Source organism: Calypte anna, chromosome 1 (assembly GCF_003957555.1).
Source record: "Calypte anna isolate BGI_N300 chromosome 1, bCalAnn1_v1.p, whole genome shotgun sequence".
Taxonomy (NCBI): domain Eukaryota; kingdom Metazoa; phylum Chordata; class Aves; order Apodiformes; family Trochilidae; genus Calypte; species Calypte anna.
The window spans coordinates 84,447,132-84,472,336 of NC_044244.1; the positions used below are offsets into that span (position 1 = coordinate 84,447,132).

General features: G+C 44.5%; 1 protein-coding gene across 8 annotated transcripts in view; it reads left to right on the forward strand.

Moving 5' to 3' along the window:
• Positions 1-3,106: 3,106 nt before the first annotated feature.
• Positions 3,107-25,205, forward strand: part of SIDT1 (SID1 transmembrane family member 1) — a 56,300-nt gene continuing 34,201 nt past the window's right edge. For 3 of the 8 annotated variants that reach the window (XM_030463704.1, XM_030463710.1, XM_030463724.1), the window contains exons 1-4: positions 3,107-3,568; positions 21,632-21,753; positions 22,747-22,917; positions 23,110-23,155. In XM_030463704.1, the coding sequence (XP_030319564.1) occupies positions 3,371-3,568; positions 21,632-21,753; positions 22,747-22,917; positions 23,110-23,155 (537 nt within the window). In that variant the 5' untranslated portion in view covers positions 3,107-3,370. Of the gene's footprint in view, positions 3,569-3,622; positions 3,827-21,631; positions 21,754-22,746; positions 22,918-23,109; positions 23,156-25,205 lie in introns of those variants that run through there. The other 5 variants (XM_030463688.1, XM_030463680.1, XM_030463696.1 and 2 more) reach the window with 3 other exon arrangements.

The window sequence follows — 25,205 nt, forward strand, 5'->3', positions numbered from 1 at the left end:
CTGGGCTTTGCTTACACTGGAAAAATGGGCCATGTTAGGAAACAAATGCCCCCCACACAGCCAGAGGCAAGGGCCCTGAGAGCATCATGCCCCTTCCTGGAGGTCTGGCAACCTGGGCTCACTGTCAGCCTAGAGACAGTGCTGCTGTGGGCTGCCTCCCTTCTCTCGAGTGAACTTAGAGACAGAACTGCAGGGAATCCTCAGTTCCTTCCCTGGGGAGCTGCATTTCAGCTGAGGCTCCAGTGCTTGGCCCTGCCTGATCTACAGCAACAGGTGACAGCCATGCTCACCGATCTGGACTTGCTGACCAGCTTGCCATCCAGACCACAGACTTGCCTCACTGCTGTGGACTTCCATGCTGATCGTGGGGCTATGTCCACACCTGACTGCTGTCACTGAACCTGATTCTCTAACTTATAATCCTGGCTTGACCTCAGACCTACCCATTGCCATGGACTTGTCTGGGAATATGGACTCCCCTTTGCCATCTCCAGACCCACCCTGCTCACCTTGCTCAGATCCTATGGGATGGGGCCCTGGCCAGTGAGCTCCCTTACAGCACTCGGCTTCCTGTCCCCAAGGCAGCAGCTGGCCCTTGCTGTCCCCTGACACCAGAGTCCTGTGGCAGTCCTTACAGATCTCTGTAAGGAATATCAGAGCACTTCCACCGACCCAGACCCATGGTCTGTCTGGATCTTTTTTACTACAGGGATTAGTTCTTTCTTCTAAAATACATGCTGCCATTCAAGAAGATCCAAGTGGAAGTGAAAAGGCAAAATGGGCTACCCATCATTATCAAAGAGGCTGAGTGAAGAGATACAAGTCAGGCAGCGTCCATTTGTTATCTGGAGAAGTAATGAAACAGGCTGGTCGGCAATCAGTGTGCAAGCAACTTAATAACAATAAAGTGATGAGAAACAGGCAGCATTCATTTATCCAGAACAAATCATGTCAAAGTAACCTGATTTATTTCTTTGTTGAGGTAACTGATTTAGTAGGTGCTGAAAGGAATAGATGAAACATACTTTGACTTAAGTAGGGCTTTTGACAGTTCCTTGGACATTGATCTCATAAAGGTAAATAGGTTTTAGATGATATTAACACAAGAGGGGTGTGTGATTGAAAAACTGTTCCCAATTCTAGCAGTGGGTATTTTCCTGTCAGTAGGAAGATATGTCAGATTAAGAGATCTGACCTGTGTGCTAGAATTCATTTAATTACTTCAATGGTGGAATTGACCTATGACTTCAAACTTCTGCAAGTAACACCAAGTTGGGCAGTACCACACTTGGGAAGACAAGATTTTAACAGTTTTCACTTTGTTAAATTGCAGAAAGAGTCTCATAACAGTGAAATGAAATTCAATAAAGATAAGCACAAAGCATTACACTTTGGGTAGAAAACTTGAAGTCTCAATTTCAGTATGAGGAAAAAATGTGTAGTTTTGTGTAGGATACCGAAACATACTACCACTCAGAGCAAGAAGTTTAACAGATCCCTAATTCTGCATTGGAAAGTGTGGACTACAGGGAGAGCCACTTCTTTGTCACAAGAGCAGCATGGCTAGGGAAGAACAACACACCTGCACCACACTGACCTCCAGATTTGAAATCTGCACAGCACCAAAAGTTATTTGCAGCTTCCAGATCTACCTTAGTTTGCAGGTACCAGCCTTGTGCTCTGTGTCACATTTCTCTGAGAAATGTGGCATGGCCCAGACATGCTTTTGCTTTGCTGTACCTCTTCCTGTTGCCTGAAACCTCTCTTCTCTGGAAGAAGATGTAGTCTCCAGTCTCCTGTCTGTAGCATATGCTTGAGTATTGCCAGCCCTATCAGAGGGACCTGGGGATCTGCAGAGGGCAGTGGGTGAGAAAGGAGCTGGAGGGTTCAGGACCCCTGGGCTCTACAGGGTGTGGGGGGGAAGCCACAAGTCTCTCAGTGCCACCACTGCTTGAAGTCCCCCAAGGCAGGTTACACTGCGTCCTGGAAGGAGGCAAGACAGAGTCACAGGAGCTCAGAGGGGATGTTGCACGAGCCTCCTGGTCTGCGCAACGTGAATACTTAAAGCCAGAAGTTGGGTTTGTTTTGCCATTAATGCCACTTGTTGGGACTCTTGACAAGAGGCAAGGTGACTTGAATGGCAGCCTGCTTCAACACAAACACGGAAATCACAGTTGCTTTCTTTTTTCTCTTGGCAGAAATCACACACAGGCCCAAAGATCAAAATGATGACATAACTCATAGAGGCTCATTTTGCTGAGCTTTGCAACATTTCCTCCAAAGTTGACAAGTTACCCCCCAGGAAATCTCTCAGTCTTGAACACAAACCCAATAACTTGGAAATCTTCTGTTCCAGAGTCACTGCTGATGCAGGCTGCAGGTTGGCTTTATAAAATGCATCTCCTACAAATTCATCCTCAGTCTGAAAACCCCTTCTGGTTGCCTGCTAGCCACACTTTATCTTCTCTGACTTAAGATTTCATCCCTCCACCCTGGGATTGGACATATTTCCCAGCTGTGTTTTCAACAAGAAAAACATAGGAGGGCTAAGCCACAAGAGACTCCTGGCTCTTTCACAGCCTAACAGTATCCCTCTCATCTTGCTGAAAAGCTTGTGATTATCACGGTATTGTTTGTAGCAGCTTCATGAATGACTCGGAGAACGTAAAATGTACTAAGCCATGCTTGAAATAACGAAATTACTATTTTACTGCAGGCTTTTCACACCTTTGGACTAAATCAAAAGATGAGGACATTTATCCCAAAGTTACGAGCAGCAAAAGAAAAAGATTGGGATGGCCCTATGCAAGATTCATTGCAGCTGCAAGCTTCTGCTCCAGCACACGAGTGCGGCAGAGTGCGGCAGAGTCCAGTCTGCCTCTGGACTAGGTTTGTTGAAGCCCTGCGGATACCATCCCCATGTGCCTGACGATGCCGGAGTGCCCCTAATCTCACAGCACAGCTCCTCAAAGGGAAAAGCTCCCTGACAACCGCCTGCCAAGGCCCGCTCAGAATTTGGGGCCGGGCAGAAGGAGGAGACCCTCCTCCCCGGGGCCGGACAGCCCGCCGCCCTCCCTTTCCCTCTCCTCCCCTCCCTTCCCCACCCCGCCGGTCGGCGGAGGTTCCTTTGCCGGGGAAAGTTGCTTGGCTGCCCCCAGTCGACAGGAGGGATTGATCGGGTCTGCCTCCCCGCCTTCCCCAGCGCCTGTGCGTGTCGCCGAACTATTTATTTAAATTACAAGTAAAAGGTTTCGGCGCCTGCCCTGCCAGGGAGAACCGGCCCGGGTGCCGCACCGGGCGAGAGGCTTGCCCGGTCAGTCGGTGGGGGTGAGGCTGAGGCTGCTCCGCGGCCCCAGCAGCGACTGAGCCCATGGCCAGGGGGGCAGCTCCGGCCCCCAGGGCTCTGCTCTGCACCCTGCTCTGGGCAGCGGCGGCAGCGGCGGCTCCGGGGGGCGGCCCCGGGGACAGCCCCGCTCCCGGTGTCTTCGGCCGCGTCTACCGGGGCACCGTGAACATCAGCGTGGAGCGGGTCTACGCCTTCGCCTACAGCAGCAGCGAGCCTGGGCAGGTAGGAGCGTCCCACGGGGCTCTGGCTTCCCCCCCAACCCGTCCTCAGGAGGGGAAATGCACCGTGCACCCCTCGCCCTCTCTCCGCCGGCAGAGCGGGGAGGAGCCACTGTTCAGGAGCGGAGCTGGCCGGGCTCTCCCTCCGCACCCGTGGTCCTGCCCGCATCATCCCGTCGCCGCGGGACATCTGTCGGCTCCCCTCGCCCTCCCCTGGGCTACCCCGGGGCCGCGGGGCGAGAGAGTGGCAGTGTCCCAGAGGGTACGGGGTGGGAAGGTGTTTTGGGGCGCCCTCCCCGGCGGGGGTTTGGTATCTAGCGCTTCTAGCAGCAAAATGGATTTAAAGATTTAAAGTCTAAAAGGTAATAGGGAAGATAACAGTACTACCTAGGAAGGAAAAAAAAAAAAAAAGTGTGGGGGGAGGGGGGGGGGGGCTTGTGCACTTAATAAGCCTTTTAAAATATAATTTTTCACACCTGAGCACTTCTGTAGGATCAAGGTCCTGTCCCCTGGGAGGCCCAGAGGCAAGGTGTGATTGAAGAAGCTGCGGGGCAGTAGTGCTAAAGCCATGGCCGTTTGATAGGGAGGAAAGAAACTTGTTTATGTATGCCTAGTTATTGTGGGTTTCCCCCTCCTTCCCCCTTTTTAATGTCATGTTTAGCTCAAGTAGCTAAGTGGTACCTTGGAAACTGCCCCCATTGTTTGGATTGAGTGTTAATTGATGGGTAAGATGTTCTGATGTACCCAAAGATAGTGAAACAGGCAAGTGGTTCTTCTCTCCTGACCTCAGTTGCACAGGACAAGAGAAAAGAGAAAACATTGCTTTTTCCACACTGTAAACCCTCTAATGTTTCAGTATGAAGGTAGCTGGTAGAGAGCATGATAAAAGGGGGCAGGGGGGACCAGGCAGCACAGGAAGGTGGTGTTAATCATCGCTTGCTTTGCTTTACTCTGACATTCCAAAAGATACAGACCTTCAAAGAGTGGTCTTTCACCTGTTATGTGTGTTACTACATAATAAAATGCACCTGGTATTTATGGGACAGGAGTTGTGATAGGGGTTATGATGCAATGGAGCCCAGCATTATTTAGCTGTTGGGTGTCACCCCTGAACTCGGGAAGTCAAGAGCATGTTTTGGGTTTGAACTGGTGGTGATGTATATTAGGTTTCTTCGGGTGCTACAGGTATTGTGTACTACCATGAGGGCCTGTTGGCAGACCCAAGTGCTGTCTGGGGCTTGTTAGCAGAGATGGCACTCATAGTGACTTCAGTTAAGATAAATTTAGTTCCTTCAATTTAATGTGCTCTTTGAAGCCTTGTGTTTTGCCAGACACCTTCCACACAGAAATTTTCTTCCCCCTAGCACCTAGGGTGATGGCGGAGTCAGGGGGAGGCAGAGAGGGAGTACAATGCTGCTTGGTGTTGCTTGTGGGTGTCTAAATGTGTCTTCTGCTTGATGGCTACTTTCAGACATTAGGCTATTGCAATAGGTGTGAAGAGGCACCCAGTCCAGACTACTGCTACTTTTAAGCTGAAACTTTAGATGATTAATCTCTATGTTCCTGTATACTGGAATGTGAAGTTTCTGCAAAGATACTTAAGCTTAACAGGATTACATCCAAGAAGAGAAACTTCAGGTTTGAAGCTTTTTTTTTTTTTTTTTTTTAAATGCAGAACTCTCCAACCACTGCCATGAATCTGCTTAAATGGGGCCATGCAACCAGCACCTGTTGTGAAAACTAATTTGGATTGTTTTAAGGATTTCTGGTGAGAGATGCCCAGAAGATGTTCTGAGGGTAGAGAAGGTCCTAGGGAAGAGAAGGCTCCAGGGTGTAAGAAAGAGAGGCTTTTTAAAACAGCCTGTTGTAAAATAGGACAACAATTTTACAGAAGGAGGGTAGATTTGGGTTGGACATAAGGAAGACATTTTTTTATGATGAAGATAAGACACTGGAACAGGTTGCCCAGAGATGTGGATGCCCCATTGTTAGGAGTGCTCAAGGTCAGGCTGGGTGGAGCTCTGAGCAACCTGATCTAGTGAAGATGTCCCCTAGCCTACAGCAAGGGTGCTGGACTAGATGATCTTTAAAGATCCCTTCCAACTCAAACCATTCTATGATTCCTTACTGAGCATCCCTACAGATGCTATTCCTGAGCTGAAGCAGCAGAAGCCTGCAAGGTGGTGTCTCACTCAATTGGTCTGATAGGCTGCAAGTGTGTGTAGCCCCCATCCCAGCTGCAGCCCTGAACTGATGAGAGGCAAACAAGTCTGATCTTGCTAGGCTGGTCAGAGGCAGATCTGTTCTGATGGTACCTGTATCTTCCAGTGGATAAGGATTACTCGAGGTTTAGCAGCTTGGAAGTGAAAATTTTGACTGTATTCTGGGACTGTGCTTTTGTGGAAAGATTTTTCTTTTGGAAGTGTTTAAGGGCATGATGTCCTTTGGGTAGCTGTTGTGTTTTCTGGAGGAACACAAGTCCTACAAAAACTGTGTACTAGTCCTTGCATTTCTCTGCTGCCCTTTAGTCTTGGAACTTGATTTTCCAGTGGAGCATCATCCATTGTTTGCCAGCTTTCTGTCACTTGTGAGTTCTCTGTTCTTCCTGATTTTTTCAGTCTCTTCCTGTCTCTGTGCTGATGGTAGGTCAGCCAGAAGCCTCTGACACCTCGAGGCAGATACCACATAGACCATTAACCTTAGTTACAGGAAATTTAATTGAATAAAAAGAGCATGTTCCATGTGGAAGGGCTGCAATGGGTGACTTTAATTGCATTCCCTCTGAGGCAAAGCCAGGTCTGGAGTTGTCTGGCTCTGAAACAGGGTTTTGTTTTCCTGATGCTATATGAATTCTAATGTTTTCTTCTCTCTGGATCTCTCTCTTGTGAGGTCAAGCCTACAAGGCAAGAGACAACTTAGAGCGAAGGCCAAGATGTGAGGGATGGCTTGTGACCTACCAGTCCTCTGTAAATGTTCTGGGTGCTTTTGTGCTACAGTTTCCAGGGCTCGTCTGAAAGTGCAGATGAATGGACCAATGCTTGAATGATGGGTCAGAGAAAGGAGGTAACAAGATTATTAATCCTACTTGGTGCTTTAGAGACTTACTACTTTCTTAAAAGTGTGTGCTTGCATAATCTCAGAGGATTCTTCAGCTCTTCATCTTCATCTTCATAATGTTCCTTACTCCTCAGGATACAGGTATGCATGAACAAGAAAGGGGAAAAGTAAGTCTTGTGAGATCATTTGTGAACAGATCTATACAAGATGAAGAAAAGTTCAACTCTGGGCTTTGCATCAGAGCTGTTTTGGGACAGGGAAGTGACTTCCCTTCTGTGCAGCCCCTGGGAGTGTAAAATGAAAATAAGAGTATTTAGATGCTGATTAACTTTCACCCAGATGAAAATCTTATGTGTGCATGTATGTATTGCCAGGTCTCTTCTCTCTGTGTGTGGAGGGGGAAAACCCCTTATGTGCTGTGCAAAACCACTTCATCTTGTGTCTCTAGGCAGGAGAGCTGTCAGGCTTTTTTTGTACTTGGCAGCTAGGATTTAGTCCTTAATTCCTGAGGTGGAGTTGTAAAAGTAAAGCTGTACTGAAGCACAGCCATCTCTGCTGCAAGGGTCTTCTAAAGCAAACAGAGGAATGTTTCAACTCCTTCTTTATGGTGGAAAGTCTTCATTTGTTTTGGGGTAGCCTTATTGCTTTTTTAGTTTTCTTTTCCTCCTCCGAGCTGCACTTTGCAATTTTCTCCTCTGCACAGCTGTTTAATGTTTAACTGTGAATGTAAAATAAAACCAGCTGTTGCACCTGTCACTATGCACTCAGACTCTAATGGCAAAGGCAGATGTGCACTATTACAAATCTGGTGAACAGTTGGGCACACAGCATCCTTATTTTAGGATCATTTAAATTGGAGATATCCAGAATCAGGAGGAAAAAAAAAAAGACTGAACAACAGTTATAAACAGTTTCTGCTGGATTTACCAGTGACTGGAGAAGGCTTTATGTGACAAGTGAGGGAACCTGCTTATTTCCAGGACTGCAATAATAGAAGGGCTTCCAAAAAGAAAAAAAAGCATGTGTGAATACTGAGGAAATTCAAATTGAATGACGCTTCCTACCACTCTAAGCTTTGGAAGTTGCTAGTTGTTAATTTGCTGAAAACACAAATGCCACTAATATTGTGCATGTGGGTATTTCCTGTACCAGATCTGCAGTGGTGCAGGAGAGTATCATCAGGAAGAAGACTGCTGGAGACATAAGAAGTTCATCTTTCTAATTGGAGCACACCTCAGCTGAAGGCATAATTTTGAAGATACCTGGACTGCATTATAGATTTTGTTTATATTATTATATATTATAGGTATTTATATACCATAATATATAGTAATACTCTATTATATATATTTTATATATAAGGCCACAAAGATGATCAGGGTGCTGGAGCACCTTTCCTATGAAGCCAGGGTGAGAGCGTTGGGCTTGTTCAGCCTGGAGAAGAGAAGGCTCCAGGGAGACCTTACAGCAGTCTTCCAGTACCTGAGGGGGAACTACAAGAAAGCTGGAGAAAGAGATCTTACAAGGTCATGGAGTGACAGAACAAGGAGTAATGACTTTAAACTGGAAGAGGGTAGATTTAGGTTAGACATTAGGAAGAAATTCTTTAGTGTTAAGCACAGGTTGCCCAGGGAGGCTGGGGATACTTCATCTACGATATTTAGAATCATAGAATGGTTTAAGTTGGAAGAAACCATAAGGATCATCTAATTCTAACCCCTGACCCTGAGCAGGGACATTTTCTACTAGACCATGTTGCACAAAGCCCCTTGAATGCTTTCAGGGAGGAGGTACTGTATTGAAAAAAACAATTTTCTCATAAGAACAAGTTTTCAACTTTTTATTTGCAGGCAATGCTGCTGCAATCCAGATGCAGCTCTTGGGCATGGATGCAGTGTCTCTTGGCTGTGATGGGCCCAAAAGCTGAGCAGTGGGCTGTACCTATATGATGAACTCAAAAACTGAGCAGTGGGCTGCACCTATTTTAGGGGAAAGAGTGGGTGATATTTTCCTCCTCCTTCTCCCTTGCCAGGGGTAGGAACAGAGCCCCAATCTCAGTTCCATATGGCCCAGCCTTACTGAGAGCTGTGATTGGCTGTAGATTAAGCTGTGGCTTCTCTGCTGCACAGTTGTGCCATGTGAGGACGTGTAGCCCTGAAATGACTTTCTTATGTGGGGTCTGAGGAGCAAAGAATAAAAAATTACCCTTTAGCTAACATAAATACATTTATTTCTTGCACGACTTGCAGGTAGGTAAGAGTTGGCTGACTTAAGGGTATAGGGGACTCAGGATCAGCACTAGTAAGAGCAAAACTCTGTCAATTAGATGCCTTAAACTTTGTGACTCTAGCAGAGGCCACGTGTGTTTTCCAGCTCAAAGAGCATGATGCATTTGGGTTCCCCTGTCCCCTAGCTAATGAGTCCCTTACAGCCTGGGTGTGGATCCCAGTTGCACTTGCTTTGCTTTAGGCAAGGAGCCAGAGCTGGAATTCATCCAATACGTTCCTCTGGGATTGTGTGAGGAGTCACTTGTTCAGACCAAAGCCATCTGTCGTAGTTGCAGGGGAACTCCTTGATTTGCTACGCAGGGCAGCTTGGTTTAATACGTGGCAGTGATCAAATCTGTGTTTACTGTTCTCTGCTGTTTCACATGCAAATCCAGGTCCCTCTGCAGCAGACCCATGTCTGTTACAACAGCTCTCAGAGCCATTTTTTCAGCTCTTGCTTCTAAGCTGGTTTTGGGCTTTGTCTGTAGGACTCTTCAGGCTGGAAGTAAACTACCCCAAAGTGCTCCCTTGCTCTCCTGTGTGTCTTCTTCATAATGTTGGTCTTGGCTTCAGCCCAAGTTTCAGCCCACAGCTACACCATGTATGCAGTAAAACTAGTCTCCTGTTTAAGAGATGGACAAACCTGATCTCTAACGAGGGGGAACAGGTTAGGTTCTCCCTTTCCTTAATGCTGAGTGGAAGCCCACTCTTACAGCCACAAAGGTGCAGGTATAAAACCAGTTAAATTGGAAAGACTAGAAATACTTGAATGAGAAGATTCCCTAAGGTCAGTAGGGCTCCTGTTGTTCCAGGACCTCCAGGGCCTGAAAACCGTGAACTATTTCTTTTTGCTTCCTGGCTCTCTGTTCACCACAGGACATTGGAAGGGCTTCAGTACACCATTTCTGCAGCCTAATATTAAGTTCCTTATGAGGCAGAAATGTAGGCTCAATGTCGAATCCAGAAAAATCAAAGCAATTCACAGTATATAAAGTCTGAAGCCAAGTAATTTTTGACAGAATTCCTATGGAATAACTTTTGTACATAAAAGTTATCGGTTTGTTTTAGGTTTTTTTGTTTTGTTTTGGTTTTTTTTTAAAGCAAACAACCAACTCTAGTAGGTGTTAGCATGGAGACTTGGAGTGCTCTTGCTACTTTTCAGTGGGACCTTTTGTTGAATGTGAACCCTGCCCAGAAGCACACGTAAAGCTCTTGCTTATGAGAGAAGGAAAAAGTAAGACATAAGAGAAATGGTGTGAGGATCTGCTGAAAACATGAGTTTGAATGTTTTCTACAGCAGAAAATAGTCTTGAAAACTGTCTCCCTGGCAAAAATGGGATAGTCATAGGGATATAGGATGATAGATAGGGATGGGACATGTGCCCATCTGAGATCCCTTCAAACTTAAATTGTTCTTTGGATTTCTAGGATTTTAGTTTTTCTAGGTTTCTCTACCTAGAGTGGCAAAAGAGTACATGTTGAAGGAGGCTATCAGTTCACAGGCTTTAGGAAAAGAGCCTGAGATATCTCTGGTTTCTTGCAGGGTGGTCTGCAGACATTTGGATGGTGACTTTGGTATTGGCAGGAACTTTATTGTGTAAACTAATACTGTAAAACTCAATAACTTTAGTCATTGAACTAAAGCATCTTCTTTCAATTTGGATGTCATTCTAAGTCTTAAAATCCCTCTCTTTTTGTTAAGCTTTTTGTTGTTTAAAATCAAAGCTCATCAGGTTTTGTTGTTCCCCTTGCAGCCCCATCTCCAGCCACCAAGATGTTTAGTTTAAAAAAAGAAAAAACATTCTGCGTAAGAGTAACTACATCAAAATGTTTTTTCTCTGTTTGAGCTCTTTCCAAGAACAGTGCAGCAATTTCTAATAGAAACATTTGCATTGTAAGTAGAGGCTGAAATATCCTTAAATAACTTGTGCAGAAGTAAGAAGGTATGCTTTTCCTCTGCAAACCTCATCTGCTATTCCAGGGGATATTTAGGGAATGAAAGTACAGTCTGTAAAAGTTGTCTTACAAGGGTGTGCCATCTGCTCAGTTTGAGAATATAGTTTAGTATATTTGCATAAGCAAACATTATTTCCTGCTGTGTATACTTAGAGAAATACAGGATTTCAGAAAAAGCCTTCCTTACTTTCTTTATTCTGATGTTTTTCTTTAGGCATAGAAATTGCTAAGTCAATGTGGTTAAAAACAAACAAATGATGATTTAAAAAAAGAAAACATGTGGGACAGATTATTTAGTCCATGTACAAAGTGTCACTGAGGAGAACTTGTGAGCCAAGAAAAAGAAGCAGATACTTGTGTTGTGACAGGGATCCCTTTTGCTGTGAGCTTGGGGTAGCAGCAGATTTGGAAAGGTTATAAACCCTTTTGTTTCAAGAGTTGCCCTAGCCCAGCATTCCTGCTGCTGTGGGTTAGGAGGATGCTTTGAAAATAGTTTGTTCCTGACCTGGATGTTTAAAAAAGGACTTATTTTTCAAATTTATTTTTAGTGTCTTCTTGAAGCGTGATCAGAAACAAGTACCTACTTCAGCCAGCACAGCAACTCCTAGTTTTTCTTTCTGGCTGTCCTGGAGACTCCCTAGTGACATTGGTTAGAGGGCAAAATTTCAAAAGGGATAAAGATAAATACTAGCCTGCTTTGTATTTGTCTTACTTCCATTTATGCTGCACATATGTTGTTGCAAACATTTGGAATGTCCATGGCAGACAGTAAGCCCACACAGCATATTTTCACGAACTGGAACTTTTAAATGAAAAATATTAATCATGGAGCAATTATGTTAATGTAACTGAGGCTGCACTTGACATGCCCAGAGTCTATCACTTTAATTTATGCTGCTTTGGATATTTAATACTCCTGGCAGAAGTACTAGAACAAAACTGTGGACCAGAGTCATTTGACTGATTGCTTCGGGCAATAAAGACTTATTGGCAGTAGGACACAAAGTCAGACAGAGAAAGCCTGAAAGGGGATGCTCCTCTGAGCTCCACTACTTTCATCTGACAAGAGTAGTGCTCGTATCACATAGGAGGGTGGGAAAGAGGATCTGTAACGCCTGTCCCTCAGTCTCATAACTATTTTCCTTCAGGGACTCAGCTTCCCCCTGTTGCGTGGTCAGTGGGAAGAGCAGATGAATTTGGTGCTGACAGGTATGTGCTTCATTCACTGCTTAGTTGCTTGGCAGAATATGAAGTAGAACAGTATAGTAGTATAAACCCTTAATTTCAGGGTTTAAAGGAAAATGAAACGTCTCTTTCTTGTGCAACAGCAGCAATTCAGTGCCTTTTTCAGATGAGCCCTGTGCTGAGAGCTTCCATTGTCACTAGCAGCCTGTGTGGTTGCCTGCTGGATGTGACCCCTGCCCACTGGCTTGGCTTGGTGCCTGTGACCAAGTGCTATCCTAACGTGGACTGATAATTTCCAGTGGTCTTGAAAGGTGTAGCTTGTATGTGGGTGTGGCAGGGAAGGTGGCAAAGCACTGGTGTGAAACCAAGGTTTTCCCTAGTTTGAGATGTAGGAGATGAATCCACATGCTCTTGAAAACCTTTGCTTGCAGCAGAAACTGTTGTTGCAACCTCCTGGCTGCCCTTAAATTTACATCCCTGGAGTCTTAAGTTCACGTGTAATCTCTGTGGGAAATGTAGACTTAATAATCGATCCAAGGACTCCTTTGTGTCAACAAGAGCTCAGTTTATTTTGCTTAATGTTTGCAGCCATGTTTGTCCTGCTCCTTCTGCGCTTTTTTTTTTCCTTCTTCTCCTCCTATCTCCAATGTGGTGATAGAACTGAAGTACAAATATTTGTCTTTTCTGCTCTAACACGTTTTTATGCAGTGCTGAGAGTTCTCTGTTCAGCCAACTGCTCTGTCCATGTTGAAATACAGAAAAAGGCTCAAGGTCAGTCATCTGAGAAACCAAACTGTCATGAGCTTGGATGGTGAATAGAGAGGCACATGGCAAAAGCCTGGCAAGGGGAAGAAATGTGAGGAGCAGAAGTTTCTACAGCAGTCCTGACCTAGCCTCAGCCCTGCATCACTAAAGGCAGCAGCATGGTTATTGCTGAGAAATGTTTGTGCAGAGCCTGGCTGTCAGATGGAGTACATGAGGTTTCCCAAGACCTATCCTGGACTGCCCTCCCTCAGACTTAACTGCAGGTATCTGCAGGAGGTGAGGATTTCATCTTGGAAGGTACAGATGAAATCTAGCACCATATTAGAGTACCAATAGAGACTTCCTCCTTCTGTGTGTGCAAGGAAGTTGAAGGAAGTGGTGCATCCAGGGAGGGATGCAACAAGTTTTCTGTGATGCTGGAAATGGTCTGCTCCCAGGTGAAATCCCTCAGCACTGGTGGTTTTGTGAGGGTGACAGCAACAGGTTGACCTTTTTAGTGGCCCTGGGCTGACCCAGGCAAAACTTTCTTCGACTCACCAATGCTGAGTGAGTGGAAGTGAATGTAGAGGAGCCCCACTTTTTTTTTTTTTTTCCCTCTAGTGTGTAGGATTATTATTATTAATTTTAAATAAAACTGTGCTTTTTAGCTGGAGTCCCTCTTGTCTCTACATGCAACATATTTCTGTGTTTGGAGGGATGGTTGTATGCAATGCAAGCATACAGTGGTTCCTGTAGCAGGAAGGGGTTCTCATGTCTGAACTGCTTGTTTTAAAATGAAATAATCTTTGGAAAGGTGTGGAGGGAGAATGATGTTTCAGCTAAATAAATCACCTTTTTCATTCACCTTCCACTTTTTTTCCACTCTAAAAATATTTTGCTAGCTTTAATGTCCTTGAGGCAAACACCAAATGCTGACTTTCACATGGAAAGATGGGACTGCTAGCACTGGCTTCATGGTGAACTCATTAAATCTGTTGCATAAAAATGTGTATACTGTCTATATTAAGACCACAATCTAGAATCAAAACATGGGTTAGAAGTTTAGGGTGGGTTAATTGGAAGGAGGTCTGAAAAAGCACCAACTTGGTTTTCATAGATATTACAGTGTTGTCCCAATCTGCTGCAATGCTTCTGCTGGGCTGTTCACCCTGTAAGGCAAAATGGCTTTCTTTGAGACACTAATTAAGGTTTCTTCCAGTCTGTAGCACAAAATCAGTGTAATTGACAAAGAATGAGAGAAGCTCTGCTTGCTGATTATTTCTTTGCTTTCTCAAGCTTTCTCATCACTGCAGCTAGATACTGCTGAACTTCTTTGCTCTGATATCCCCAAGCTCATTTGTAAGCAGTGAGGAGGATCCTAAGGGACTGTTAATTGGGAACTTGTTGCACAGGCTTGGCCCACAGGCAAATCCCACCTGTTTGATTGCTATATTTTGGAGGAATAGCTCTTCTGTCAGGCAGAGGGCCATCAACCAAAGCTTTGTGCTGCTGGGAGCTGCTGCTCTATCCCTGACCCTTTTGAGGTGTAGAAGGAGCAGAGCTGTATTGTGGGGCTGGGATCTGGCCCCTTCACTGGTGTTGCAGGATCTGCCCATATGTTACTGTGGTGACAATGTCAGATGAAGTAACTAGATGGACTGGAATATCAGTTGCCATCTGTCCAACTTCTTAATTGCTAATTTTTTTTCCCCTGGGCTTTTATAAATATTTTGATGGGGTTAGCTAGTGTGATGCTTCTGATTGATCTGGGCTATGTACAAGCATAGGAAGAGCAGAGGTATTCACTGCAAGTGAATTGTTAATGTACTGAGGTGAAAATTAAAGTATCTTTGAAAGGGATCTTCTTAATGAGCTGCTCTGTGAAAGATGGTTGTGACTTCCTAATGTTATTGGTCTGAAGCACCCTATCTTAGTGTGGCTTAGGAAGCAGCTTTGTGTGTGGAGAGTGCAGAGAGGAAGCTGAGAGGAACAAAAGAAGTGTAATGGAATCACATTTGAGAGCCCACACTTAGAAAGCTGGTCCTGCCTCGATGCAGCAGGCTGCTGCCTCAGGTACATCAAACTTAAGAGAGCTCAAACCACCTGAATGGGCACAAGGGCAAAGGTGCTCTAACCATGTGTTACAGTGAACCAATACAGAGCACTGAGCACAGGGAATGTGGAGGGAAGTCATGTACAGAATAAACCAGGTCTGACATAGGGAAGAGATGAGAGCAAGAGCTTCTATTTCCAAAATATTGAGTCTTGAGAATCCTGCCTCTATCCTTCTGATAATGCTATTTTTTTACTTGTATAACACTGGCAATTTTACAAGGTGATGGAAATGGCAGCAGAGCTGACTAAATGTTGTGGATGGTGAATGCTCAGCTTAGGTGGAGAGAAAGAAACCAAATGAGAGGTTTAACTGCTAGATCCCAGCAGAGGGAAGGGACCTTCTTCCCCTCCTAGGCCCCTCCCTGTCAAAGTATTTATCACTAATCAATGTTGTTTGCCTTCCCTTGCCCTTCACTGGGGTAGGATGGGAAACATTTTTTTATAATTATTTTCTTTTAACCATGAGGATGATAAGCACCAGAACAGGTTGCCCAGAGAGGTTGTGGAGCCTCCACCCATTGAGGTAAGCAAAACCCCACTGGACAACTAGCTCTGGGTGAGCCTGCTTGAGCAGTGGGGTTGGACTACGTGATCTCCAGAGGACCTTAACTTAACATGTAAGTGACCTGTGCCTATGTCTTTGTGGCAAAGAGGTGCCACAGGGGCAGTGATTAAACCTTTCTTGTAGTACGGTGTGGCCTGCAGGATTTGCCTTCTGATACTTGCCTAGATGTAGAGCTGAAATACTGTTCCTGAATATTTGCTCTGTAACAGTTGTTTTTCTTGATAGCCCCAGAAAACTGCTGTAGCTTTTCAGTAGTTGTACATTAACTCCATGGAGGAAGTGAAAACTCACAAAGTACTTGGGTTACCTGAGCAGGCTCTGCAGGCATCTGCCTGAAAATAGATGATCAGTCCTTAATAGAATGAATTAATCTTGGTATTGTTTTTTGCTTTTTTTTTTCTTAAGTAAACACTTAATACCCTTGAATTCATAGCTTTTTGGTTGTTTCTCCCCATTTCCTGAAAGAAAACTTGATTGCTCTTACACTAGGAAAACATCTAATCTGGAAGAGCCTTGAGATCTCAAAGATATGCTCAGTGCTTTCACCTATAGGCTGAGAGAAAAGTAAGTATTGGGGTGTTGACAGCAAAGAGGAGGCAGCCTGTGCACGTAAGGGCAGTAGTTCTTACTCAGGGATGTGCCAGACACTCTGGGTGGGGAGGAGCAGGAGCTCAAACTGGGACATGGAGTGGCAGCAAGTGGCTAGTGCTGAGTAGGGCTGTGACTGGGTCCAGCTTGCAAAATTTTACAGCTGCATTATTGTACCTGCAGTTTTCATAGGAAATGAAGTGCCAAATCTTTTTACTATCTCTGTAAATAGGTATTAAGGCTAGCAGTGGGATGTCACAGTAAAAATGTGTGTGAATGGAGCACTAATGAGTCACTGGGTGAGAACTTTTAACTTTGGGCTTGTCCAGGAAGCTCTTCCTGAGGTAGCTTTATCTTGCAAAAGTAGGAAGCTCTAAAGAGTTGCTTTGGGCAGGTAGAAAGTTTCTAAACTTTCACTCCTGGAGTACTGTGCCCAGTTCTGGTCTCCTCACCCAGTACAAGAAATGTATGGGCTTACTGGAGTGATTCCAGTACAGGGCCATAAAGATGATTAAGGGACATTTCATATGAGAAGAGGCTGAGAGAGCTCAGGCTGTCAGTCTGGAGCAGAGAAGACTCAGAGGGGATCTCATCAATGTGTATAAATATCTGCTGGGAGGGAATGAAGAAGAGGCAGCCAGGATCTTCTCAGTGATACCCAGCAACAGGACAAGATGCAATGGGCACAAACTCAAACACCGGAAATTCCATCTGAACACGGGACATTTCTTTAGGGAATGGGCTACCTGAGATTCTGGAGTCTCCATCTAGGGAGATATCCAGAACCTGACTGAGCCCCGAGCAACTGGCTCCAGCTGATCAAGGGGCTTGGAATAGGTGATCTCAAGAGGCCGCTTCTAACCACAGTTTTGGGACTCTGAAGCCAAACCTATTTCTGGGCTTTTCAGAATGGGAGGTGAAGAAATACATAGCACAATTAAACTAAGAACTACATTTTGTAGAGTATGCAGTGACACAAATTCAATTTGCTTCATGAGGAGAAGGCTGTGTGGCAGTGACTCCTCACTTAAAAATTGTAGTTTGTCTCTTTTCTGCCCAAGTGCTTTTTTCTATCGGGCTGATCCCACGTGAGTTCTTGCACTCTGCTGCATAGGATGGGACTCAATATGGTATAAATTTCACCAGCATGAAGCAGGCTGTCCTCAGAGAGAGTCCTGGAGAGGTTATAAGGTGGCAATAGTAAAAGCAGCCAAATCGGAGGACATGGGAATGGGTCTTACATTATCTAATGCCCCTGTCAGCAAAATTTGGAAGAATCTCAGCCTTTTAGTGCTCCTTAAAAAATATCCTTCATGAGGAAGGAGCAGAGGTGCCAAGAAGTAAATGAACAGGGATTATCAAATTGACCTAGGAAATGTAACAGGCCTGTAAACTGGGGGTGGAGGATTTAGTCTCTTCATGGAGATGAATCAATACTTGGCTCTCTGAAGATCTCGTTTGCTATTGCTGTTATTTATTGGCTTAGTTTGGATAAATGTGGCATGCCAGATGATTGCAAAACCCTTGAGAGCTTATTTAATTGGCTGGGTAGGCATTCGAACACTGCTGGATTGAAAGTATTGTTTGCTGACGCCCTTCCAGAGCAACTCCAGTTTCTTATACATAATCAAGATGTGTCTTGGTCCTGCTTTCACTCTGCTTATCCCCACCTCTCTGAGGCTCTCTAGCAAACCCAGGTAGAATATAGGCATGTGTGACCTTTGAGGGGTGTGGGTTCTCCTAGGCTACCATGCACTGAGTGACTATTTGTCCCACCAAATAGCTGCAGCATTCAGTTTCCTGAAGCATCTCTTAGTGCTGTTTTAGAAGGTGATGACACAATTATGTGACCCTTTAAAAAAGCAAACAACTTTTTAAAAAACTTACTGGATATCTTCTTGCAGCAGGTCAGTTACTGTGATTCAAGCTACTTTAAAAAGCATAAGATGGTGGGAAAACACTTTAGGTTGAGTAACCTTTTGGAAAAAAGGTGCGATGATCTTGACCTTGGTATTTTCTGCTTCAGAGTAGTTGTGACACCTTCTATAGTGTTGATGTCTGCATGCCTTGACCTCTAGGAGAGGATGTTACCTGTAACCCTAGACTAAGGCAGTTGCACCCTTATAGCCCTGTACCAGTGGTGGTTGAGCCACAGTGGCCTGAAGGGATGTCATCAGCTCAGCTGGTGTGACAAGTAGGATATGGTAGCAGTACAAAGGGCAAGGGTGGGATACTTCTGTCGTGTTAGGCACTGCAAGGTACTATCTCCTGCAAGAGCAGGAATTGCTATTTTATATTGGATTCTTGATAGAGGTTCCCAAGGGAAATAGGCTCCAAGACTTGCCTGTCCTGTTTGGATTTAAGGGACTTAAGTCCCTTAAAGTCCCAAGGGCTTGTCCAACAGTGAGCTATGCCACACAAGCACTTGGTGCTGCCAGCTTCTGACCTGCAGCAGAAGGATGCAATGTAAGAGTCAAGACCAAGATGGGGGCATAGAACAGTTAAGAAGTTTTGTCCTCTACAGGGATTTGCCGTGCATAAGGTGGAGTCTGAGTATCAGTCATTCAGCTCTTGCTCTGCTCTCCTTCTCCAATCTGGTTGAGCAGCAGGAGAGCTAAAGTTAATAGTGCTGGAGCATGTGCAACATGGATACATCTGTACCAACTTAATTCCAGCCATGAGCTCCCAGCTGCTGTCCCTCTGAGCAGTCTTGCTGAGTAGGTGATCTCATTCACCCAGAGCGGGGTGTGTGGGATTATGTCTCCATACCACTTCAGCCCCTGCTGCACTGTACTCTTCACTTCTAAAGGATGTGAGGTCTGTTTTCTCCTCTTTCTGTTTGGGCACAAGCTGTATGAAAGGGTTAGGTGGCCATCATTCTTGTCTGCCCTTGCAATGCTTTGCTCATTTGTGAAGCAGGGTGTGTTCCCTGCGGTTGATGCAGGACTTCACAAGGCTGACAAGGGTCTTGCAAAGTTCACTTAGTGGTAAGGATACAATGGCAAACCTCAATAACTTGCAAATGTCATTGAGGGAGAAAATCCTCCCATTTTGGATAGCACTTGGAAAGCTGTACTTTTTCAGGTGAGGAGTAAGAAATCACTTCCTTGAATCATATGTGGGGGTGTTCAGGGATATCTTCTTGGTGTGGCATTCCACTCTCTTCATGTTCAGCTAGGAATTCCACAAACTGGCCCAACAGACACTTAAAATCACATAAAATGTCTAGTGAAGGTCTCAGACTATGAAACACTGGTATTAAGAGTAGTTCTTCAGCTTTGTGTTGGCAGTGTTGTGCTTGTCTGTGTATGGAACAGTATTTGATTAGATGACCATGTCTTTTCAGATAATACACTGTAGAATGCAGATAGCAGATACCTGTGTGAGCCAAGCAGCATGAGAAACTAATAAAGCTGAAAAACACACTTTGCCACTGGAGAGAAATGACTTGCTGCATATGAACTGTATTGCAATAGTGGGAAGAACTGGGATTTCCAAGGGGCATTAAGACTACCTCAGAAAATTATCCCTAATGTATCTCAATAGATTTGAAAAGCTGTACTTTTTTTAATGTCAAAAATAGAGTTCCTCGTGTGTTTCATAAGATACCCCAGAGCATTTTTTTTCCTCTGACTGACTTCTTGTAAACAGCCTGTGGATTTCTGTTTGTGTTTTTTCTCTTAGAATCAATGTTGAAAATAGTTTACTAAAGGGGAAGATCCAAGGTGGAAAGATGAATTCTCACCGGTATACAACTTTCATTTTTGTGTACAAAGTCTGGGCAGAGTATAAAAATAGTACTTTTGCTTAATTTTGATACCACTCAGCATTAGTATATAATTCAGACATCCACCACATTTATTAAATTTAGAATTAGAGGAACTAAATCGACAACTTTATAAGTCTTCCAATGGATACAAATTAATGCCTCTCACTTAAAGTAAACTTGGCTATCTGCAACATATGTATAATGCATGTAGTGGGCTATGTTCTGTATTCATGAAGTCAGTGCAGAAGAGAATTTCTAGATATAAAGCTAGCTTGCATTTATGAGTAGCTGAGGATGCATAACCCAGTAATGCTATTTCCTGTGAGCCTGATGTGCTGAACCCTGGAGAGCTGACAGACTGGTGTCCAACCAGGAGCAGTGTAAACCACCTCACCACCTCACAAGCTTGGCTTGCTTTAACTGGGCAAAAAGCTGCAGGACAGATAACTGGAATATATTCTTTCTGCAGTGATCAGTTTCCACATGGATGGAGAATGGTTCCACATGCTTGCAGAACTCTGGCTTGACCATTGTGTCTTTGTGCTCCTTAGGTTTGTTTTCTTGTTCAGTTCCCATGTTGCTTCAATTGTCACAATGACCACAGTGAACACCTACAAACAGTTTTTCCTAGCTTGGTTTTAGCACCCTACTGTAAAATCTACTTGGAAACAAAATTGTATAGGTAGTTTCTGTGGTCAGAAGGAAAAGCTGGACAGCATTCCAGAAAAGTATTGCAAAGGCTTAGAAGCCAGAGGGCAAGAGAAAAAAGATTCCAGTGTTAGCCCTTCTATGTCAAAGGGTTTTTAATTTAAATAATTTATTAAGTGTTCTGTGAAAAACTTTACTTTTTAGAAATTGTTGGCTGTAGCCTCTGTATGATGGTAATGATGGCAGAAAAGGCGTCAGTGATTATGGCTTTCGAGTTGTTTTCTTTCAGTAAGCTCGACTGTGAGTCTAGAATTCCTAAACAAGATTAAATAGGAAACTTTCTTTTAGGCTTGCAATTGCAAATGCGAGCTCCTTTTCTCAACCTGGTGTCCTCAGAGTAAGAATAAGCAGCCCTCTCAGGTGGCTGCCCTTCTGCCACGTTGCTAATTGTATTTTTTGAGAAGGTGGTGTCCACTTTTACATTTATTATTCTTAGAGAGTGCAAAGTTGACATATAATTCACTGATTGAGAATCCATTCTAATTTTCCAGGATGTGATGTGCTTAAAATGTGTATGTATTATCTACCTAATAATATTTCACCAGCTAAAGGCCTCTAATTGAGATGTGCTGTCTCTTCTGATGAGTTATGTGTTCTCGTACCCTGATTTCTTGAGCAGTGCACACAGCTCTGTGGGAGCTGAAGAGATATTATTTTCAAATGGAAATAGTGTTATTTCTGTTTGGTGCAGACAAATGTCTTGCTTACTTCTCAAAGAAATAATAAGCTGAGGGGTGTCTGTTTTGTGTGTTTTTTCTTAATTTATTACAGGTGTAATTCAGGTTGCTCCCAGCTGGATATGTGGAAACTACTGCACTCTTCCTCTTGCTTCTGCTGCATTGGTGCACTGTGTCTTGCTTGGCAGTCACTCCTGACCTGAGGACAGGGCTGTGATTCTGGATTGGAACAGCAGCAAAGGAGCACTGCTGTAAATGACCTCTGGATCTTAATAACCAATCCAGTAACAAACACTGCTGATCTCCCTGTGGATATTGCCAGCATGTGGCTCAGACTGAGGAAGGGGAACAGGATTCTCCCACCTAGATTTGGAGCTGTCTTGTCCTTTCGTCTTCAGCTAACAACCTATCTGTACTCTCCTTTCTCTTCCCATAGGTGGATGCAGTGCGAGTGTACGTGAACAGCAGCTCTGAGAACCTCCAGTATCCTGTCCTGTTTGTAGTTCGCCAGCAGAAGGGAGTGCTGTCCTGGCAAGTTCCACTAATTTTTCGTGGCCTGTGAGTACTGGAGTGTCTTCTTTGTAGCATGCTGGTCTGCCAGCTGCATCCAGCATTGGCCTTACACAAGTGCTAGATCTTGCTGCTTGTGTAGATGGCAGGGCTGGGTTGCAAAGTGTTTTTGCTCACTGTTAGCTGAACCTAGGAAACCCAGGATTTGGGAGGTAACCTCTTATTTGGCAGCCTGCTCTCTTCTGTTAGTTTCTTGGATATGTACGTGGAGTAGCAGGAGGCTTGTGTGCTGGGTATCTGTCTGTATCTCTGGTCAGACAATCTACCAAATGGTGGTGTTGTCATCTCCACAGTTGCTTAAAATGTGTGCAAGTAGTTCCTGGGCTCTGGTTTGGACTATGATTTGAAAAAGCTCTCGAAAGAGCACCTTAACTCCTATGTTACTGTGCATTTGGGGAATAAAAACTCTTGTCTGTTTCTCCCCCCAGGCAGAAGTTGAATCTGTTCTGAGGGGTGGTGGTTATTTTGGCTGTGTTTGTGCAAGTGATGCAGCTGTATAGCTTCAGCAACCTCAGGGCTAGTTAGGCTGCAAGGACTGAGACTTTGCAGACCCTTTAGACCATCTTAGATGTGAAGCTTCATCGTGTATCAGAAATCCTGGTATCAGACAGCAGATAACTCTGCAATGTTTTGCCTGATGCAACAGATGGTTACAGCAGTGGCTGTTCTGGTCTGTTGTGGCTCTTTCTGCCTCCAGCAAATGGCAGATGTGTTGATCTGCAGATGGCACAGGCAGCATCAAGGGCCCTAAAATGCTGGGGAGGGCTGGTCCCATGTGCAGACCTCAAGAGGCAACAGAAGTGGAGTTTCAGCTTTGAATAAAAGACTGAATGGTCTTGGACTTTCAAATTAGTATTCCAGTTATGCATACAGGGGAAAATTATGTCATTCTTAAAACTGCCAAGCAACTTTTTAACTGCTGCTTCTCCCTCTCTCTCCCATCCAACTTTCCCTTCCCTCCTGCCCCTGGCTGTGTTGCAGCTATCAGAGGACATACAATTACCAAGAAGTGAGTCGGACCCTCTGTCCCTCTGAGCCAACATCTGAGACAGGACCCCCTGACCAGATTATATTTGTGGACGTCTCTTCCATGGCACCATTTAATATTGCATATGAGCTGCTAGTCACCAGGCTCGAGAACTTCCAACTAGAGTAAGCTGGGATGTGAGAATACAAATGTAATTTCTTCCTGTATCTGTTTTAGAGGGATTTGGTCCATCTGCCTACTCTTCCCTTCTCAGAGAAAAAGAATATTATTTTTTCTTTTGTTTAACCTGAAGGTACTCTCTCTATGTTCCAACTCTGAGAATTTTAGACTTCAACATGATGGCATTTCTTTTCTAGGACCAGTAAAGCCTTTAACTTCACTGCCAGCCCCTCCCAGCCCCAGGTAAGGAGGAGTCCTGTGTGGTGTTGCTTGTATGTCTTATCACATCCAAATGGCTGATGTAATCTTGTGTTAGAGAGATGACAAAAGTTTTATATGAGTAGGTTGTTTCCCCCTTAGGATGCAGGACACCTTGCTCTCTGAATTTTCTGTGGCTGCAGTGCAGTGCCTCAGCCCCTCTAGAGGCACATTTGGTTCCCCTTGCAAAGCAATTAAGTGAACGAAAAAATCATGACCAGAGCAAGGAATGGTATCAGCAGTTCAGGACATCTCAGAAATGTACAGAAGTCCATAGGCCATTGGACTGCTACCTCTTCATTGGAAGTGAGATGGTATGCACCAATGAGCACAAATTTACAGCACATCCAGTCAAGCAGCCTTGTTTAGAGCCCTCAGGTACTGCAAGTCCTTTCTTGAATCACAGTGTTTTTGGCAGTCACTATAGTGATACAGGACCTCACAGAACTGGAAATATATGTGATTTACTCAGACTGATACTTAATTTTTGTTGTTGCTATCACTGGTGGTAACACCACTTAATTTTGGGTTTCCTACTACCAGGCATCCTAGCTGATCTTTTAATCAAATGGTTTTCAAACACATGCAGTATTTTATAAGATAGAAGCATAGGGAATGGTGGTTACTTTTTATAAACTCTCAATACTTAGGATTTTGTAATTTTACTGTAGATTGCTTTGGTACTGGCCTGGAATTAACATTGTGACTTTTTTCTGTTACTTGTCACAAATAAGAATATGAGATTGGTGACTTTTAATTATAGGACTGATGTAGGGAGTAGATGATTGCTTAATTGGTGTTATGCTGAGATTTTTGTAAATCAGAGTATTAAATAGTCTGTGAGGGTGGGAGGGGAATAAAAAGGCAACTCAAAACCTACCTGAATATTGGAATAGTCCTAAGACTGGAAAAAGGCAAACCTAACAACTGAATGAGTTGTTGTCCAGAACCCGGCTCATGCCTGAGGACAGAAGGAAAACTTAGATATGCTCCTATAGGTCAGGAGTGTTGCCTGGGTTTTATACCACTCACAGTTTGTGCAAGACAGAGAACTGTAAGTCTTATTGCCCCTTATGTTAATTCTGTGCTCTAAGTGTGGCTTAAAAAAAAAATTCTAAAAGGATCCTTAGGTGACTACCTTAAGGACCTAAAGCTTTCCAAGGGTAGTGTGCCTGGGGAACCAAAGAGCTCAGGCTGCCAGTGTCCTTGCTTGGCAGAGATAAAACAGGCCTGGCTGAAGAAACCGGCTGGGTGAGTTTTTAGTTTTGTAAGGACTTCAGTTTGTAAGGAGTTGGAGCCAGAACTCCCTCAGCAGTGAAGGGATCCTGCTTGAATCAGGGGAGTGCTGCGAATAAATGCTTCAGTCAAGATGGGCAAAGCTGGGAAAAACATAGGTGATTTCTCATCCCTTATCCCTGCCTTTCCAGCTGGGGGCCCTACTTCCTGCGAAGGGCATGGAGGAAGGGAGACAGGAAACCTCTGGCCCTTGCTCAGCTCTTAAGATTTATGTGGCATAAAGGCAGCTTGCTAGTTGGGAATGTCTCCGAGTTATGGCTTCTGAGCAGGAGCTTCCCTGTGATCCCTTCCCATGGGCTGTGCCTGCCCCAGGACAGCGGCAGCACTGCCAGGTGACCATAAGGAAAGGAGGGAGGTGTTTGGTAGCACTCCTCAGCCTTTGTCCCCTCTGAGGTGGTGTGAGGTGCCAATTAGCCCCTCATGGTACCTCTGTGAGCCTTGGCTCTCCTGGTCCACGCAGGGATTGCTTGGGAGTCCTTGCAGCAGCAGGCACAGGAACCTTGTTTCTCCAGCAGCTGACTGATGTAGTACATCATATGTTTAATGGAGAAGTATAGAAATAATGATGTTGCCTGGGACATCCTTTGCCCAAATCCAAAAACATGGTTGTTGGGACAGGGAAATGTCTCCTGAGCCCACAGATTGTCTTGTGGGCATGCTCAGAGCACAAGAAACGTCATTCCTTGCTCCCAGAGGAAAAGCAAGAATTTTAACAGATGTTAGTCTTTGCTTTTCTTTT